We start from the raw sequence: 18,254 nt of genomic DNA, 5'->3' as shown, positions 1-18,254 counted from the left end.
CCAAAGCACCATCGGGAATTGATATTTATGGAATTTTCTTAATCAAGAGAACGTCAATCATTTCATTTCTCAGCTTTCTGCTAAGCTTCCAAATTGTATTGCTCCAAGCACCACCACAGAATTAACAATATGAATAGATGAAAAAATGGGGGTGTATATTATGAGATAAAAAAAATTCCAAAATGCTTGGCTATAATGAATTTTCAATTTTTTGCTAACGTTGCTAACAATGCGAAGTCGTAATGAATACCCCCAATATTATGGACAAAGGAGATGCTAACTTTTGAGTGGTTGCAATGTAAATCTCATTTTCTATCCTTTTGAAACGAGTCAATTTTCAGGTAACACGAAACTAGTAAGCAAGCATGTAAAATACTGAATATTTGGACAATAGTTTTCAAAATTAGGTTTATTTCGTCTCGTAAAACTAATTCGGTTCAACAACTCTTCCCACTTTTTCTGCTCATTTTCAGCACACATGCATCTATTAAAACTTTTTAATATAGAAATTCTTTATTCCACCAAGTGAATTGAGGATATCTTCTTAAAATAAATCTACGGAATTCATCAAAAACCATGATAAACACGGTGAACGGTAATCCTGGGAGCCACCAGGCGAATCTGTATAGCAAAAATTATTACACAACACATAAAACAATTAGTCCCAAACGTCCTCAAAGATTATGCAGCTCATAGCCAAACTTACTTCAAAGGCCTGAACGAAATGCAGTAATTAAATCCTGGCGTATATTGAAGAAAAGCCCCGACCACAGTTTCCCCAATGATTGCCACGTAAACGATGTAATTACTGAAAATGATGCAAAATTATCAAAATTATGAAAATGAAATGATGAATTTTAAAATTTCCAGAAAAAACACTAATTTCAACTCACTTAAATAATCTTGTGTACAATGGACTTGTTCTGCACTTGGACACCAAGAGATTTCCCCATTGGCAGACAAGCAGTCCACAAAAATAGGCCACATACCCAGTCTTTTCAAGTTCCTTCCTCTGACTGAAGGTCTAACAATATGTGGAAATATTTTTTGAAAAAAAATCGAAATTCTATGCATAACTCAACAATTTATATCTTGAGGCAACTGACTTTTGTAACTTGTAAAATTCGTAACTTTTTGTAATATAATTTTACAAACTTTTACGAAATAACAAGACGTCCTTGATTTGAGTAAGTTTACAAAAATTTGTAAGCTAATTTTTCATAAAAATATTTGTAAATTTTGTAAAAGTTTGTAAGTTCCCAGAATTTACGAATTTTATAATGTTACCAAGGACTGCGTGAATTGTATCAATATAAACCAACTACTCACCCATTCTTGGCCGTACGAATCGCGCAAGTCCGTCACTTTGTCGTCATCCCATTTTGGACTCAGACCCATCAACATGTCCGGCAAAAATCCGTTATGCGCGTAGACTACTAAATATGCAAACATTCCCGCCACACTCTCCACCATTCCGATGACAAAGTAGGTGTACAGGATCAACTGCTCTGTCACCATTTTGGCGGTTTTAGGGTTTCGAGGAGGCCTCTTCATGATGTCGCCTTCTGGTGGTTCGTACGATAAAGAGATCGTTGGAAGCACGTCCGTTCCCAGGACAATTGCCAACATTTGAATTGTTCCGAGCGGGTCGGGAATTTGGAGGACGATGTAGAGCAGGAAAGGTGATAGAGTCGAAATATTTGCGCACAAGAGGTATGCGATACACTTCTTTAAATTGTCGAAAATCAATCGGCCCTCTTCACAACCGGTCACGATCGATGAAAAGTTATCATCAAGAAGTATCATGTCAGCTGCCTGTTTGGACACGTCGGAACCAGAAATGCCCATGGCGACGCCGATATCAGCCTTTCTTAAAGCGGGAGAGTCATTCACACCGTCTCCTGTTAGTTATGTACAAAATTTTAGACCCCAAAGGTGATCAAGTCACAAAAAAATTCAAAAACTTTATGCCGGTCAAAAGGGAAAAAATCACGGTGCGGATCCGTTAGATCGACCGGATTATCAACATTACCTGTTACGGCCACCACCTACAAAATTAAAAAAGTTTTGAAATTTTTGAAATTTCATAAAAAAATTTTTAATGTTTCAAAAGTCGCGTACATATCCAAGTCTCTGGAAGCCTTCGACGATAATCAATTTCTGCTGGGGTGACACACGTGCGAAAACAATTTCGGGATGCATCCTGTTCGAAGAAATTCGAAATTTGAATGATTTTTTAGCAAATCGACTTTAAATTGACAACTTGAAAATACCCACCTTAAAACTTCATCCAACTCTTCGGTCGACATCTCCAAAAGTTCGTGTCCAGGAACCACGACGGCTTTACAACTCTCAGCATCAATGCTTTCTACGCCAACATTCATACTTGCCGCTTTCTCTTCCCTGGTCATACTTCCCGCCGAAATGATGCCCACCTTTCGCGCTATAGCGGTGGCTGTAATGGGGTGATCCCCCGTCACCATGACAACCTTGATTCCAGCCATTCTGCAATTCTCTACAGCGTTTGGGACGCCTGGACGAGGTGGGTCAATCATGGAGATTAATCCAGTGAAAATCATGCCACGCTGCTCAACAAGTGAAGTGATCTCGTTCTCCGAGAATCCACCCGGGTAATCTGCCGCATCGATGGGGGCCTCGCAAAATCCGATCACGCGCTCCCCCAAACCGCCAAGGCCGTTATAGGCATCGTTAAATTTGTGCATCCAGTTATTGTTCAGATCATGTATTTGGTTCCCGATGCGGATTTTTGTACAGAAATTTAACACTCGTTCTGGGGCACCCTGAAAAATTAGTGGATTTAAGTATATATTTTTGAGACAAAATTGATGTCAAACTTGAAATTTCAGTAAATTTTGTCCCTTACTTTCATCTCCACCATTAACTTTCCTCCTTCTATCTCGTGAATCGATACTTGCCACTTGTTACTGGAAAAATCAGAAGATCAGAAAAAAATCAGAATTTTTCATAAAAGCAACAAGTTTCTTAAATATCTACCTCGAATTGAATGGAATTTCAAAAATCTTCTGCCTCTGTCTCTGATAGGCTTCCACATTCTTCAATGTCAGCTCAGAAAATCGTAAAATTGCCGACTCTGACGCATCCCCGTTTACATTTCTTTTCATAACTGGCACATTTTCCTGTCCTGACAGGAACTTCGCCCTGCTGCATAGCGCCGCTACTCTCGACAACTCGGCGAAACCGGGGTCACTTGAAAAATCTGGCGGGAGGCCGTCATCGCTTAGACCGGCGTCCACAATTTTGTCCCCATACCAAAGATGTGACACCGTCATCTTATTCTGCGTCAAAGTTCCAGTCTTGTCAGAACAGATGACGGAACAGGATCCCAAAGTTTCCACGGCGTGAAGTTGGCGGACAACACAGTTTTTTTCCGCCATACGTTTCGCGGTCAGGGCCAAAATTACGGTGAAAGTGACCAACAATCCTTCCGGCACATTTGCGACGATAATGGCTACCAAAAAAATTCCCGAGTCGAGGAGTCCGTACCCCATGCATAGTGAAACGATGAAGAAGGTCACTCCGAGGACGCCGGCAGCGATGGAAATAATTTTTACAAAGTATTCCACCTCTCGTGCGATGGGAGTGTCAATAACGTCCATGCCGGAAGCCAAGTCGGCGATTCTGCCAATGCATGTTTTGTCCCCGACAGCGACGACCAACCCGCGTCCGGTTCCTGTTGAATAAAGGATACGTAAAGGATACGTAATAAAGGATATGTAGGTGCAGGTCGGAAATGATGACCAACAACGCCCAAGAGGTTTGGAAAATATTTAAATTTCGTATTTAGCAGGATAAATGTAATCCGACGTGTCTCACATTCCCTTTCCAATCTCTAATTTTAACTGATTCCACCAAATCATAAACACCAACCTTCCAAAGCATTAGTCGAAAAAAATGCAAGATTTTTAGTCTCCATTGGGTTATCATCCGAACAAAGGGGCGACCTCGACTGCGGCTCAGATTCCCCCGTAAGCGACGAATTGTCGACTTTAAGTCCTTGACACTCGATAATTCTGATATCTGCGGGAATGCTGTCGCCAAATTTTATGTCGACCACGTCCCCAACAACGAGGTCATTTGCAGGGACGTGTTGCATCTTCCCATCCCTCGTTACCTGAGTATTATTATCAAGGGCAGTATTTTTGTATTAAAAATCATCAGAAGGACATAGCATCTGCATTAATTTCAAAAAATAAAAAATATACCGTCGCCATCGTGGGCACCAACTTGGCGAATGAGTCCATCACCTTCCCACTTGAGTACTCCTGATAAAATGTGAACATTCCGAGCAAAATGACCACCGCGGCTACAGTGATTCCCAAGTAGAGCTAAAATCATAACAAAATTTGAATAATGGTTTTGTGTACAAGATGCAAATATTTTCAAAAAGTCTCAATCCTCCCCATCGTCGCTTACATTATCCGACGGGGTATCCGCCCCCGTTTCCGAGTACTGAACTCCATACGCGATAAAACTTAGAATTGCTGCCACCCAAAGAAGCAGTTGAAATCCACCGATCAAAGTTTTCAGAAATTTTAACCATAGCGGAACCTTTTTCGGCGGAGTTAGTTGATTCGTCCCAAATTTTTCTCGATTAAGGACTACTTCTTTAGTCATGATACCCTGTTAAATAAAAATTTACATATTCAATCATGCGACTAAAACACTAATCTCAAATTCCCCAAACTGAGTAAATCATACGAATAAAAATCAATACGAATAAATAGTCTCAATTTCTCCAAACCCACCTTATTCAAGTCTGTATTAAACCTCGAGCATAAAACTTCCCAGTCTGCAATGTGATAATCAATTTCCAACTCTCGCTTCAAATAATGAACCGATTTTCGCCTCACGTCAGCACTATGTCCAATATAAGTTGGTCGAAGCTGCGACAGTATTATTTTCAAAATTTACTTCATTTCAAACAAATTTCAGTAATTTTTCTTTTCAATTTCTAACCGATTCTCTGCGGGAATCGTTTTCAAACGCGACATTTTCAATGCCCCCATCCGATTTTCTGTACTGGACGGATGCGACGGAACTCCGTCTGCGGTCGCCCCCACGAGACGCCCTCCTTTCAGAGAACACTTGACCTTGCTCAATGACGATGGAAACTTTCCGCGAGTATCTGCGTCCCTCCGCCATCTTGTTGCTTGCCCAGTGCCCCGGATGGAACTGAGAGGAGGCGAACAATGTGACCAAAATGTGTAAGAGGTGAAAACCTACCTAAATCTTTGATAATGATAACGCTGTATTAATTATTTAGAACTAATTACTTAACTTGGTACAAAACTAATGGTTTCTGCATTCATGATTATAAAGAATTGTGATTTTTGTTGGTTTGGCATGGTAAGTTAAGTATTTATGAATTTCATTCTGTGGTTACATAATTGAATTTCATGCAATTTTGAGTGCGCAATATTATTTATATAATCTTTGGTAGACCTTGTCATGAAAATTAATCAAAGTCATAATTTATTTACCATGAAATTTCGAAAACGTTAGAGATATCACTAATTTCTAATTTTCTAACGTTTTGGCATACGCTGGTTCAAGTGGAGCTCAATATCTTACATATGGATCGACCTCAACACAGTGAAATATATATATATCTCACCTACTTATGCACTATAGTAATTAGTATGATAATATTTTTAAAACGTGATCAACTGAACATTAAGATTTCATCATTGGACTTCTCAGAAAGGTTTATTTTTATGTCGAGGTCAAGATAAATTCGCAACGGCGCCACATTTAATTTTAATGTACGCAGCACTTACCAGAGACACGAGATCCCTAATGTAGCAAGTGGCAATTAATTTTAATGTGATTGTGTACGTGACTTATTTTAACGTGAGAAGATCTAAAATTAGTTCTCACTTTCCATTCATGCTTAGCTTTGTCTTACGGAAAATTATACGTACACAAGTCGCCTTCTCCAGCGATTAGGGATGCGTTAATGAATTTTATGCAATAAGTATCGGTGTTACTTAATGGTAGGAATGTTAATTTAAATGGTACGTTAAATGATTTAATTAAGCAAATATGGGTCAGTTTTAAAATTCCATGCTTATTTTTAATCGCAACATTCTTCCGTTACGAGAAAGCAGTTTAAGTTAACGGATTTATTATACAAATGAAAGCCATGGAATCTATATTTAGTTTGAGCCGGAATTTTTAATGAAACCTCGTGAGAGATTTTTATACGCAATCTATATATGTTACGACTTGGAAGAAAATTTCACTTATTTACTACAGTCTTACATACATCTATACCAATTTTTAAAAGGTGACGAAACGTTCAGAAACTGATTGAATTATATGATGAAATGATGATCCGACAGTAGAATATTTATTAAGATTAATAGATTAGGTTTGCTGTTACAAATAATGCGCAAAAAGGTTTAAAATTGCACGGAATGGTATTGCTTTAGTTCCATCTACTTTATTTCTTTTTATCTCTCAAATCGATTAATACTTATGTATACATACATATCTAGATAATTCAGCTTGTATATGTAATAAAAGTAAAGTAAGCAAACTGGATATAGGTACATACATACGTAAATATATTGACATTCATCAAACTACACGAACTTCCTTGTTTCTCTTAAACCGAACTGCATATGTAAATACGTCCATAAATGTTAACGAACATTTTGATAAAAATACGTGTATTTATTTACACATATGTATCTCACTTACATACATAATGCATTTTTCATAGATTACTAAATAAAACCGTTGCAGGATGGTTAATGTAGAATTGAAATAATCTCTTAAATTTCCAACGCAAAGTGTTATGTACTTCTTTATATGTTAAAACACTAGGCACAAGGATTAATAAAATAACAATTTCATACCGCCACGCCCCCAGGGGGAGTTTTATTGCCAGCCCTCCCAATTGATGAGTTAGATGAAAACTATTGATGGGGGTGTATTCCACTTCCCTATGTCGAATTTCGACAAAATGATATCAACAGTTTCGTCATTTGAAATGGAGGAGAATAGCACCCAGTCAAATAGTTTTTCACCTAACTGGTCAAGGGGGAGGTTGGGACAAAAACTCCTCCCCCGGGGGGCGTGGCGGTATGAAATTGTTATTTTATGAATCTTTATTCGAATTTTGAGAGGGTATTTCAGTTGTAGACTGTCGTGCTTTAACAGAAATAAGTACATCTTTGTATTTACTTTAAGCTATACAAAGGTGCAAAAAGAAATACGGAACCGCACAATAAATTGTTTACCTCGCGATAAGTAAAAAAAATAGCACATCAAATATATCGAGCTTCAAAGTGGGTCATCCAGTTCTTAGAAATTAAGTGTTTACGAAAGATATCAGAAACTTATTGACATGAATTCCACAAATTTCTGTATATAAAGTCAGTTTGTAGTTATATTTTTTTTTGCTAAAAGGCAAATTGCTGATTCACAGTTTTCCATCGAAAAACCAGTTCATCGACAATAATGTCGTTGGGTGTGAGTCGGGCGCAAATCTATAAATTCCTTCCTAATTTTTCTCAATCCGTTCAACATTTCCTGGAACGTGACGGGATGGAAGCGGTTAAAGAATTAGGCAATATTATAGTCCGTTATAAACTCCATTCACGCCTCGCCGTCTGCCTCGTTCATACACATTTTTCTCTCACTGAATCTGAGATTTTGGTCGAAGCTGAGGAAATTGAGACGGGTGTCAAGATATCATCACCCTGGAAATTAGAAGGTCAGCGTGTGTCCCGTCTTTCTCAAATTTTTCTTAGATCAGAGAATTTTCTGACGAAACCTACATAATTGATTTCCCTGTTATTTTTTGCAGACAATAAATTCATCCCATGGTCAACGACTAATCGGACAAAAATTCATCAAACCATGTGCATTTTACCGAACACTTGGATATTCCAAGGGAACGGGGACCTCAACCCTATTGAGTTTGAAGCAACGGAAAATGAGATAAACGACGATTCATTGTTTCCAAAAGAATTCGTCTCGAGCTTGACTCGATCATATCTCATGTTAAAACAATTTAGCGATGTTTCGGTCCTTGGAATACGTAAATATTCCAACAAATCGAACCACTTTCGGTATGAGACGTCACGATTGGAAGAAAGGGCCAATTGTACACATATTGTTTCCTCGATGGACAAAATCCCTGCATCAAAAACAATCCCTACAATTTGGTATTTTGATGATAAGTGTATACCTTATCCAGATATGTTCTGTGGAGCGTGCAGTATTTAATATAGATAAAAGCACATTATCTAAATGTGTAGTGCATAATGCTGCTAAAAATAAATTCGACATTAATTAAAGTTCAGTATGAAATATAATACTGTATTTGCAGAATGACTGCATATACTTAGGAAGGTAATCAAAGTTAATAAGTTTAAAAGTTAAGATTACGCGACATTTTTTACTGAATCATTATTTGTTTATATCATACACAATAATTAATTACTAATAAATTATTAAGATATTAGTGTCATATTAAATACTTGCTATTTATCTTTAATGTTGTAATAACCTCTTATTGTATTAATTGAGCCTGGCTTGATGTACTTAAACGCCTTGCATTACCGTATCGGGTCGTTTTTCTTGTGCAGCAACAGCAAAGCATTTTCCAGCAGCAACTAACCGTATCCTCGTCACGTGGCGTCTGAGAGGTCCTCACATTAACCAAGACCGGCCTACTCTGTGGCGCAGGAACGCTTGAGGACGGGTTATCTACACTGTCTTGTCTTGGCTGGTCAGCAACATTTAGTTGTTTCTCAATTACTTTGATGCTCTCTAATGTTCTTAAAATGTCTGGATGATTCTTATCGAATCCCAATTTTTTCTGTTTTTCATAAAGCTGCTCCAGCTTTCTTACACAATTGGGCAAATCACAACCCACATTGCCTACAAAACCAATCATTTTTGACTCACACATAATTTTCCAATACTCCGATTTCAATGTGTCTGCAGGTGTTCGAGATTCAATAAATTTTTCCAAAATATTACTAAAATCCTGAAAGGCTTCGTTATACTGCCTCAACTGATACTTGGAATGTGCCAAGTTATGAAGTGCTGCAACCGTGTGGCTGTGATTATCACCAAACTTATCTCTTCGCCATTCCCAGACTTCCAAAAGCTTATCAAAGCTTCCCCTAGTGTCGTCGTTATCTGCTAAAATAAACGCGAGGACTTGTGTTGCCTTCATTTCAATTTCTGTCTCTCCCACCTCTCGGCATTTGTTGATCAAGTCTTTGATTACAGTTTCTGCCTCGTTATTGTTCATTTTTCGCCTCCAATACATGGACACGATCCAGTGCTCCGTGTCCAAAGTTTCTGGATGTTTATTCCCAAGCAGTCCCTCCTGTTGGGCGTGTACGTCTTTAAATATTTTTTCGGCTTGGATATATTTGCCCAAGTTGCGCATCGCAATGCCACAACTTTTCTGAATTTTAAGCGTATTTACATTCTCATCGCCTAATTGGTTCGCGAATATTTCGCTTTGCTCAAAAATGAAGGATTTAGCTTGTGAAAAGAGCCCAAATTTTCCATACGCAAAATATATCTGGTTTGCAATCCCGTGCAGGTGAGGGTGTCCGATGTTGAGATATCTGCGTGAAAAAATTGTCCACATTCGAGCCAAGTGTCCAAGCCTAGATTGAGATGACTTTATAAATTCGGGTGGCAATTTCGTAAAAAAATCTAGAAGGCGTAATTTCTCCGTATTTTCAGTCGCATGTAATCTACGCAAATAAAATTGCAGCACGTTTTGCACAACGCGATGAATGAATATGGTCCCTGAATCTTTACGTGAGATGAAAGAATACTTGTAAAGAAGATCGACCGAATTTTTGACCTTGTTCGAATCAAAACCTTGCCAATGTTTAGAAATATTTTCCAAATTTTCTCTAGAAATACCATCCCCGTCAATAAAGGCTAAAAGTTCCAAAATCTGCACTGCTAAAATCCCATCAGGACCCTCAGCATTGTTTAGTTGGGATATAATCATTTTCGCAATGGTGACCATAGACTTGGGAACGCCAATTTCTTCGGATTCCATCGTAATGGATGACCCCAGTCTTCTGTACTCACTCAAGTAAGTCTTGATCGAGTAGGTCTCCAGTTTCGCGTAATTGATTCGTTTAATGGTCTCAACCGCTTGGTTTATGGCGATCGGATAGTTTCCCAATTCCTTGTTCAACTGCTTAATATCTGTTGAATTTTCGTTGAAAAGTTTCTGCCTCACGAAAGTTTCGGCTTCTTCATCCGTGAAAACGAAGAGTTCAAGATAACCCCATGAAAATGTGTCGACGTCCTTGGGGATTAAATCTGTTCGTAGCGTGGTGATGACTAGGAAGGGTTTCGGGCGATCGAGTGTGGAACAGCATTCTATTACTTTTTTAATTTCTTGCCTCAGCTCATTCCCGTCATCGCCGAGTATGTTCAGCCCATCGATGACGGTGACTAAATCCTTGCCGTACATTTTCCGGCAGACAGATTTAAATAGTTCGGACAATGATTTTTCCATACCACCCTTTTTTGTGGGACATCCCACAAGTCTGGCGTACTTTTCTAAGGATTCTCTCAAATTGATGATGCTGTCGCCACGAAGGAAATGGTAGACCAATAAAGGTTTTGAGGTTGAGTTGAAGGTTTTGAGGACGAGTTGTGTCTTCCCAATCCCGTCCTGTCCGTGGATGATGATCCCGTTTTCGATGTTCTTGTAGTGTAGGATTTTTTGTTCCTCTTGCGTCCTTTCGACGTACCACTTGGTTCGACATGGGATGTCGAGGCCGTTCTTTGATAACTTTTCTTTCCAGAGGAAACAGTCCAACTGTTTAAGTTGATCTGAGGATATAAATAAATAAACAAGATGAAAATAAAGAAAGTCCTAAAATATGAAGGTGACAATTATTATCATGAGTTAAAAAATAATACATCATTTTTCACGATGATCTCGAAGTAATCTTTTTTTGAAAGTTTAAAACCATTAATTTTGACAGATTTTTTTTTCATCATGTATGTTTTTACATATGTAAATATATACATAAATACATACATATGTACATATTTATACTTATCATTAGCATCTGTCTAACAAATTCTTGTCATCTTAAAAAATCTCATTTACATACCAGCAACAGTCCTGAACTTTCCGGTTTCGAGGACGTCGTGCAATTTGGTCAAGGTTGCTTCCTTCCCTAAGGGCCCAACCCAGTCTTCCAACAATCTGGTGAAGTAGGCCCTACTCGTCTCTATGTCGAAATTACATAGCTTTTTTAAAGTTCCCCTCGTAGCTGCATCAATGCCTAGCAGTTCTGCAAACTCGTCCTTGTGTCGTACTAGGTAGGGATCTTGGACAAGGATTTGCACCACGTCGGAAATCGGAAAGTTGTTTGACATCTTGTAATTTAAATGGCTTGAATTTCACTTGAAGTTGTGAATCACAGCTTAAGATGACAACTTGTGATGTTAGTCCAGAAATATTATGTAATATGTTTAATGCAAAATTATACAACAGCAATTCTAGTTAATATCAGGTTCGTTTGGAGTTGGCATTTCAATTACTAATGATCATATGAATAGTTCAAGGATTTGCGTTATTACCTAGTACAAATACTTATGTATGTTTGTACATATTTAGCATTGTGCATAAAGGTGGTTATACATGTATACAAATTACCCTCGACGTTATCTGGCCTTATCGAGATGCATATGTAACTGAATATTGAAATCGCTCGGGCTGTGTTCCTTATCATTACATGAATCATAAATTAATGACTAATACAGGCATATATTTTTATGTATGACTGGTCATCAGATGCATGATGAATTAGTAAATAATAACGCCCAGGAAATGGTACATTCCATCGAGTTCAAATTAACTCTATATTCCATAACTCAGAATCATCGTATATGTAATTACAGATTTCGTTGAAGTGCATGTAACTATATGCACTAAACCAACATAGAATGTGTCAGATAGATAATTAACAATTAAAAATCCTGTATTTTTATTTTTATGTGGATAAATAAATCCCTACATTTAGACATATTTTATAACGCTATGTCCACTATTCCACCCGTCCATAATGTCAAACTTATTTTGAAGACAATTGCTCAAATACACATAATTTAGTGTATATAAATATATACATTATGCGAATTATAAAAAATGCATTTTAATTTTGTACTTAAGCAGAATATGAAGCAGAGTATGTGAATAGGTGTACATACATACATATAACACTAACATGGAAAATTTAATGACAGCTATTAAAGAACAACAATACAGATAATAATTAATGGTTCAATAAACGATAATGGAATCATTTATGTGCAGTTCATGCAGTTTATTTATACGGGTGTCAATGCCTTAATTTAGTGTTAAATAAAGTGTAATCTGATCTGGCCTTGCAAAATTGTTTGTCCGAATTAAAAATGTATCGTTTGTGAAATTCTTACTTATGACAATCAAGTATAAAATGATGAAACTCTGATGCATTCGAAATTAGTATACTTCCTTATTTATTTTTGGTTAAAAATTTAACCCAGGTTATTATTCATTTCAGGCCATTATGAAGATGGACGAACAAGAAGTCACCTTTTTGCATACTAACCTAATCTAGTTAAATTCACTTATCAGAAAATATTCTTAGAATATATAACGGTTGAATTATACAGCTCCTTTAATGCGAATTCCTCTCATGCATTTTTAGTAGCTGATAAAGTCATCCCGGTGTTTTCAATCGAAGCGATCATTGCACAAAAGCATGACAAACAAATAAAGACATAACTTCTCATTATACCATATTGGTATCGTAACACAAACAAGCGCATTGTTAAAAGTCAACAATTTCATACAAGTAAATGCACGAGTCACGAGTATTGCAATTTCAGTGGCTTCACATTTATAATTTTAATAAAAGATGAAAATATCGTTGTTTAAGGTGTATTGCGTGCTATCTCAATTTTTAGTCGTTGCATCCCTCAATGTTGGAGACATTGGAAATACAACCTGCAACCTAACAAATGAGATAGCACATAATGCACCTTCTAACACGGCATATTATAAGGCAAGTACTTATGTATGCAATCTTCTCATTTATCTGTAATACAGTGTTACAATGTGTCTATGCAAATATGCCAAGATATGAAATGATCCAAGTTATAAATGATTAAATATCCAATTCCACGTGTGTCACCCACTGTTTGTTCTTGATTTCAATCACACTCTAAAATGAAAGAGGGACTAAAACCAAGCAAAAAAACAACGGTTATGTTAGTATGTAGATACATAAATATAGTCATGGAAAAGTCGTTTTAGGCATTGGCCGCTTCCTCAAATTTGTCTCGTCATGGGTCAAAGAAATAAAATTTCCTCACTTATTTTTCTTTTGACACTTCATATTTCTTTTTGTTCAATTGGTCGTGATCTCGCCCAAGTTTTGAGTAATATTCTCAAAATTTCGAATCATCTTGGTCAATGTTCCCTCGTCATTTTAAGAGGACAAAGTCAATTTACGGGTGACGTAGAATTGTCACCACTTTTACAAGATGTATCCACTTTACACAATATTCCAGTCTATCATGAAGACCTAAATGCAGTAAATTTATCCCGTGTTACGCAAGATCAAATATTGGCATCAACTAAACGTCTCAGCCATGCACACTGTTCGCTAGTGTTGATTTTCCTCCGAAATTCAATTCCTGTTGAAATTTCCAATTTTTACCAGAAACTCGGAACTAAATTATTCGGACTGGTAAGGAAGAATGCAGACTTTTTCATCCTGCTAGGAAAAACTGGGTCAACAGTGGATGACATTTTGAGGTCTGACGTTTTTCGAAAACGTATAAAATATCGGGTGGGGTTGGTACTGGGGAAAACTATGGAAGGGCGAAGAGGTATCAAAGATCCATTTGGACGTAATCAGGGACACTTGGACACAATTATGGAAAAAGAGGGTTACGAATTCAGTAATTTATTCCTGCAGGTACTATCGCTTCAGATTAGCAATTTACTACTTATTTAGAATTAAGGTTTCCGAGTTTTTGCCACAGATCATTACATGGCACATTTGTTTGAATTTGGGTGCATATTTTTATGTACATATGCATGTACATATATGTACATATTGTATTAAATACTTTTGTTTCATACAATTATCAAAAACAACAAAGTACTTCAAATACAATATAATTGTACAAAATCAAGCATGTTTCATGTGTATAGTATTGTTCTGCAATTTGGCACAGTAAATACATCAGTAAAAATAATTTTCATGTGTTAGATACATTTCGAAATTCACTGTAAATATTTTTAATTCGTGGCCTATTTACAATAAAATCTTTGCACACAATTCATGAAAATAAATCACAATGTTTTTTCGCTGTCTTTTTACAAATATTTTGTGTTGCAGAAATCTTGTTATACATACATACATAAGGATGTATGTATGTATCTACATTGTATGTACATACATACCAAAATTTTAGCAAGAATGAACATACATATTTTTTCATAGGCATTGACACACAACCCTGTTCGAAACTTTGGTGGTGCCTCTCTCACCGTAAGTACACCAGTTTACTCTCGTTGGTTGGTTGAAATGACGTTTTCCCCATCCGGAACATGGATTCCAAAACGAGGCCTTTACACCTTAGCCTTGTACCTGTTGGAAAATACGCTCAACTTCACATCAATCCACATGCAGGCGACAGGAGGTGGCACAGGTCACAGGACCATCGTTAATGGAACACCGACATGGTTCGGCACTGTCGGTGACGTACTTTCCAACAAGGCAGATATCGGTCACGCAACGGCCCAAACTTTCGCCCGGTGTGAAGTTGTCGATCCAAGTTTTCCAATTGTGGAAGCTTGTCTCACCTTCTCGACCGGGTTACCAATCCCGTTTTATTCATGGCGTGGTGTTTACCAGCCTTTGTCGAGAGAGGTGTGGATGGGCGTCGGTGTGTCGGTGATGGTTGGCTGGGTCACATTCATAGTGTTAGCCAGGTTGGAGTATCGTCATCAGAGGGTTTGGAAGCCAAGGTTAGCACATTGTTAATAAATTGGTAACAAATATGTATGTCATTGCTGACGCCGTGATCATGTTGGTAACGATCTGTTACTGAACAGGCGGTATCAAAAATTGTTTGCACGGAATTGCATAATGTTATCACCTTGAGATATGACTTTAAATATTCCAGTTTGCCATCAAATTTAAATTTCGAAATTTCATTCCCACATTAAATATTTGATAAAAACATTGTCCTTAAATTTCCTTAATAATTTTCTGTCTAATTTGCATAGCATTCTGCTGGAATACGCCTTTGCAACTCTTTTGGAGCAAGATCCTCCATCCTTGACAAGGAACCCGTCCAGTTCCCACGCACTCAGAACCTTCACAATTTTCTGGCTCATGTTCACCATCCTGGTCACGACAGCGTATCGGTCCACACTCGTCACGTTTCTCGCCTTTCCCAACATGGAACAACCTCCCGAGACCTTTGAGGAGCTACAAAGTTCAACTTACGCTATTGGTTTGCAGTACATTAAAGGCGCGGCGTATCAGCTACTGAAACATTCTAAGAATCCTACATATGCAGGAATTTTCAAAAGAATGAGCTTGGAAGAAGATGATGTCGCATGTTTTCTAAAATCAGGTGGATTTTTTACAATATGAAAACCTTGTCATTTTTTAAATGTCTAATTTTCCATTTCCCAGTTAAATCTCGTTACGCCTGCATTTCTTGGGACTCGATCGCAGAGTTTGTGAAACATCGAAACTTGACCGACAAATATGGCCGAAGTCCAGTCCTACGGTCGCCTTCGTGCACGTTTGGTATCGTTGCTGGCTTGGTCATGGAGAAAAGGGCGATTTTTAAGACGGAAATTGACCAAGTTTTCAGATGGATGGTGGCAGGTGGGATTCTCAACAAAATGAATGATTTGGACGTTCAGTTTATTCGAAGAGAGAGAACTGCCTGGCTGAAAGAGGTCGGGATGGAGAGGGATTCGGTGTCCTCGATGGTTGGAGAGAAGGGGTCGAAAACACTGAACTTGTCACATTTTAGTGGATCCTTCTACCTTTTCATTATTTGCATTTTGGTCTGCATTGTTACTTTCGGGAGAGAGTTTGTGGACTGTAAGAATTTTGGTTGAATTGAAATGTCATTTACCCGGTATTGTTTTTGCTGGGATATACGGATTTGCATATGTATACATACTTACTTACTTAATACTTATGTATGTACATATATGTAGAGTACATATGTACTTACTGGTCTGCTTTGTACTCGTAAAGTTACATATTTCTCAGTCGAGCAGAATGCTTATGCAAAATAGTTTTAGGTTGATGTTGATTGAGTTAAATAGACAAAAAATTAGATTTCTCTGTTCACCAATTTATGAAATATTAGAGGACTAACTATCCAATTAACCTCAAGTAAAGTATGCACATACATATGCACATACGTATACGTAATTATGTATGTTGCGTGTATGTTTTAGCTCCAGCCACACATAGCTTAAGTAAAACTTATTGTAAATATACATTTAAGCTAATTATGTAATTAGCAATATAAGTTCATAAGACCATGAAAATTTAATACAACTTGGACAAACCGAATAATAAGCTGATGTACATGTAATACATAGTACATACACATATTTAATTGCAATTACGAAGTTTAATATCATGCGGTATCTTAACAGAAGGAGATCCATCCATCAGTGTCTAGAGATCAATAATTGCATAACTAATTTATGAGTTATCAATATGCATAAAATTTAATTGTTTCTACGTAGTTACTACACTAATAAACTTTACCAACTGTTTTACCCCAAAATATTTCGCAGATATCACACATTTATTTATATGTATGTTCCCATCACATTCTGAAAGTACCGATTCCTCTCAGCCCCACCAGCAACCTACTCGTCCCCGTCAACAATCCCTGACAATACGTTAAAACCGACACTTTGCGAACCTTAAACACTCCCGGGTATCCAATATACATCGGCCTACACGACCTTCTAAATTTCGCCACACATTTCATCTCAATTGCGTTCTTTAACTTCAACGCTTTCCAGCCTTCCAAAATCCTCACCGAGTTTTTATAAAACCATCCACCGAACGATAAGTACAGAACGTAAAGACCTTGAAACATCAAAAACTGTGAGACTAGAAATCCCGTTGTTGTCAAATCCATCGTCTTCCAGTTTAAAATTAGAGTGTGGTTGCAAATCAGCCCGTACTGAAAGATCAAGACTTGAAAAGGCACCAATGTCCAGGCCAAATTTTCCAACATGATCATATGCATGATTTCAAAGGTTCGATAAGTGGAGCTCAGATTTTTATACTGGATGAAACCATTGCCTCCTCGCAAGTCCTTCATGATCATGGGACGAGTGTAAAAAACATAAATAAATATCGTCGTCAAAACCATTAACATTGTTGTCCAGGTCAGCATCGTGATGAGAAGGTATACCGATCCAATGACCATGTAAAATAACCAGCTTTGGTGATAGTTTTTTGGGAGTAGATCATTTGGGAAGGGGGGTGAAAGCGGGTAGACAAAATAATACCACGTCGTGCACGACCAAGCTGCGAAGGTAGCAAGCATTTCAAAGTGGATAAAGGCTAGAAGATTATGATCCGAAAAATCCGTATTTGGATTAAAGTGAGGATACCATTTTCCTGAAATACAGAGGACACTTACGTACACCTTTGCATATCTTGTAAATTGAGTAGAGCAACATATTTAACTTCCGAAATTTTGCAACATTTGAGAGATTTCGCAAAACTTTTGTTTTAAAGCCATGGATTTTTTTGGCAGATTTACCCAGGAGACCCATCCTTTAACATTATCATTATTAGCGACAAAAATTACAGAAACCCATGGAAATAACATCAAAAAAGTTGTTTTCGCAAGTTTTTCAAGATGTGGCAAAGTTATATATTGCGAATCCCCTCACGTCATAAATTATTTGACCGTCACAAATTTGCTAAATTTGTTGAGATGCAAAATAAGACGTTGTCGTGAGAACGCTATTAGGTAATTCAAATATGAATTGATTTTAAAATTGGCCCCTCACAAAAATTTGTATGCAAAACTTTTTAAAATTCAATTAATAAAAATTTTAGATATATACTTTCACAATTAAAAAAAAAGAATCCACGGCCTTTAACACACAAAAACTTACGCTGATACTTTTCCATAAA

At 37.4% G+C, this 18,254-nt stretch overlaps 4 protein-coding genes across 4 annotated transcripts; 2 read left to right on the top strand and 2 right to left on the bottom strand.

Moving 5' to 3' along the window:
* Positions 1-380: 380 nt before the first annotated feature.
* LOC110850393 (sodium/potassium-transporting ATPase subunit alpha-B) lies at positions 381-5,224 on the bottom strand. The gene is made up of 14 exons (XM_022097828.2): positions 4,999-5,224; positions 4,788-4,925; positions 4,456-4,662; positions 4,245-4,367; positions 3,910-4,153; positions 3,016-3,712; positions 2,885-2,945; positions 2,278-2,801; positions 2,122-2,203; positions 2,033-2,048; positions 1,330-1,901; positions 894-1,024; positions 707-808; positions 381-621 (listed from the first exon to the last, which is right to left on the bottom strand). The coding sequence occupies exons 1-14, from the start codon at positions 5,182-5,184 to the stop codon at positions 498-500; spliced, it is 3,207 nt and encodes a 1,068-aa protein (XP_021953520.1). The 5' UTR covers positions 5,185-5,224; the 3' UTR covers positions 381-497.
* A 1,272-nt stretch (positions 5,225-6,496) lies between these two features.
* LOC110850286 lies at positions 6,497-8,310 on the top strand. The gene is made up of 2 exons (XM_035852299.1): positions 6,497-7,762; positions 7,856-8,310. The coding sequence occupies exons 1-2, from the start codon at positions 7,507-7,509 to the stop codon at positions 8,275-8,277; spliced, it is 678 nt and encodes a 225-aa protein (XP_035708192.1). The 5' UTR covers positions 6,497-7,506; the 3' UTR covers positions 8,278-8,310.
* A 119-nt stretch (positions 8,311-8,429) lies between these two features.
* On the bottom strand, positions 8,430-11,579 carry LOC118435841. Its single transcript, XM_035852298.1, has 2 exons — positions 11,163-11,579; positions 8,430-10,875 (listed from the first exon to the last, which is right to left on the bottom strand). Exons 1-2 carry the CDS (start codon positions 11,428-11,430, stop codon positions 8,564-8,566), a joined length of 2,580 nt encoding a protein of 859 aa, XP_035708191.1. The 5' UTR covers positions 11,431-11,579; the 3' UTR covers positions 8,430-8,563.
* A 2,988-nt stretch (positions 11,580-14,567) lies between these two features.
* LOC110850392 (probable glutamate receptor) lies at positions 14,568-16,772 on the top strand. The gene is made up of 3 exons (XM_022097827.2): positions 14,568-15,079; positions 15,341-15,693; positions 15,756-16,772. Exons 1-3 carry the CDS (start codon positions 14,637-14,639, stop codon positions 16,190-16,192), a joined length of 1,233 nt encoding a protein of 410 aa, XP_021953519.1. The 5' UTR covers positions 14,568-14,636; the 3' UTR covers positions 16,193-16,772.
* Positions 16,773-18,254: the final 1,482 nt, after the last annotated feature.

This window comes from Folsomia candida, unplaced genomic scaffold (assembly GCF_002217175.1).
Source record: "Folsomia candida strain VU population unplaced genomic scaffold, ASM221717v1 Fcan01_Sc005, whole genome shotgun sequence".
NCBI classification, from domain to species: Eukaryota; Metazoa; Arthropoda; class Collembola; order Entomobryomorpha; family Isotomidae; genus Folsomia; species Folsomia candida.
This window is presented reverse-complemented; position numbering and strand designations above follow the sequence as displayed.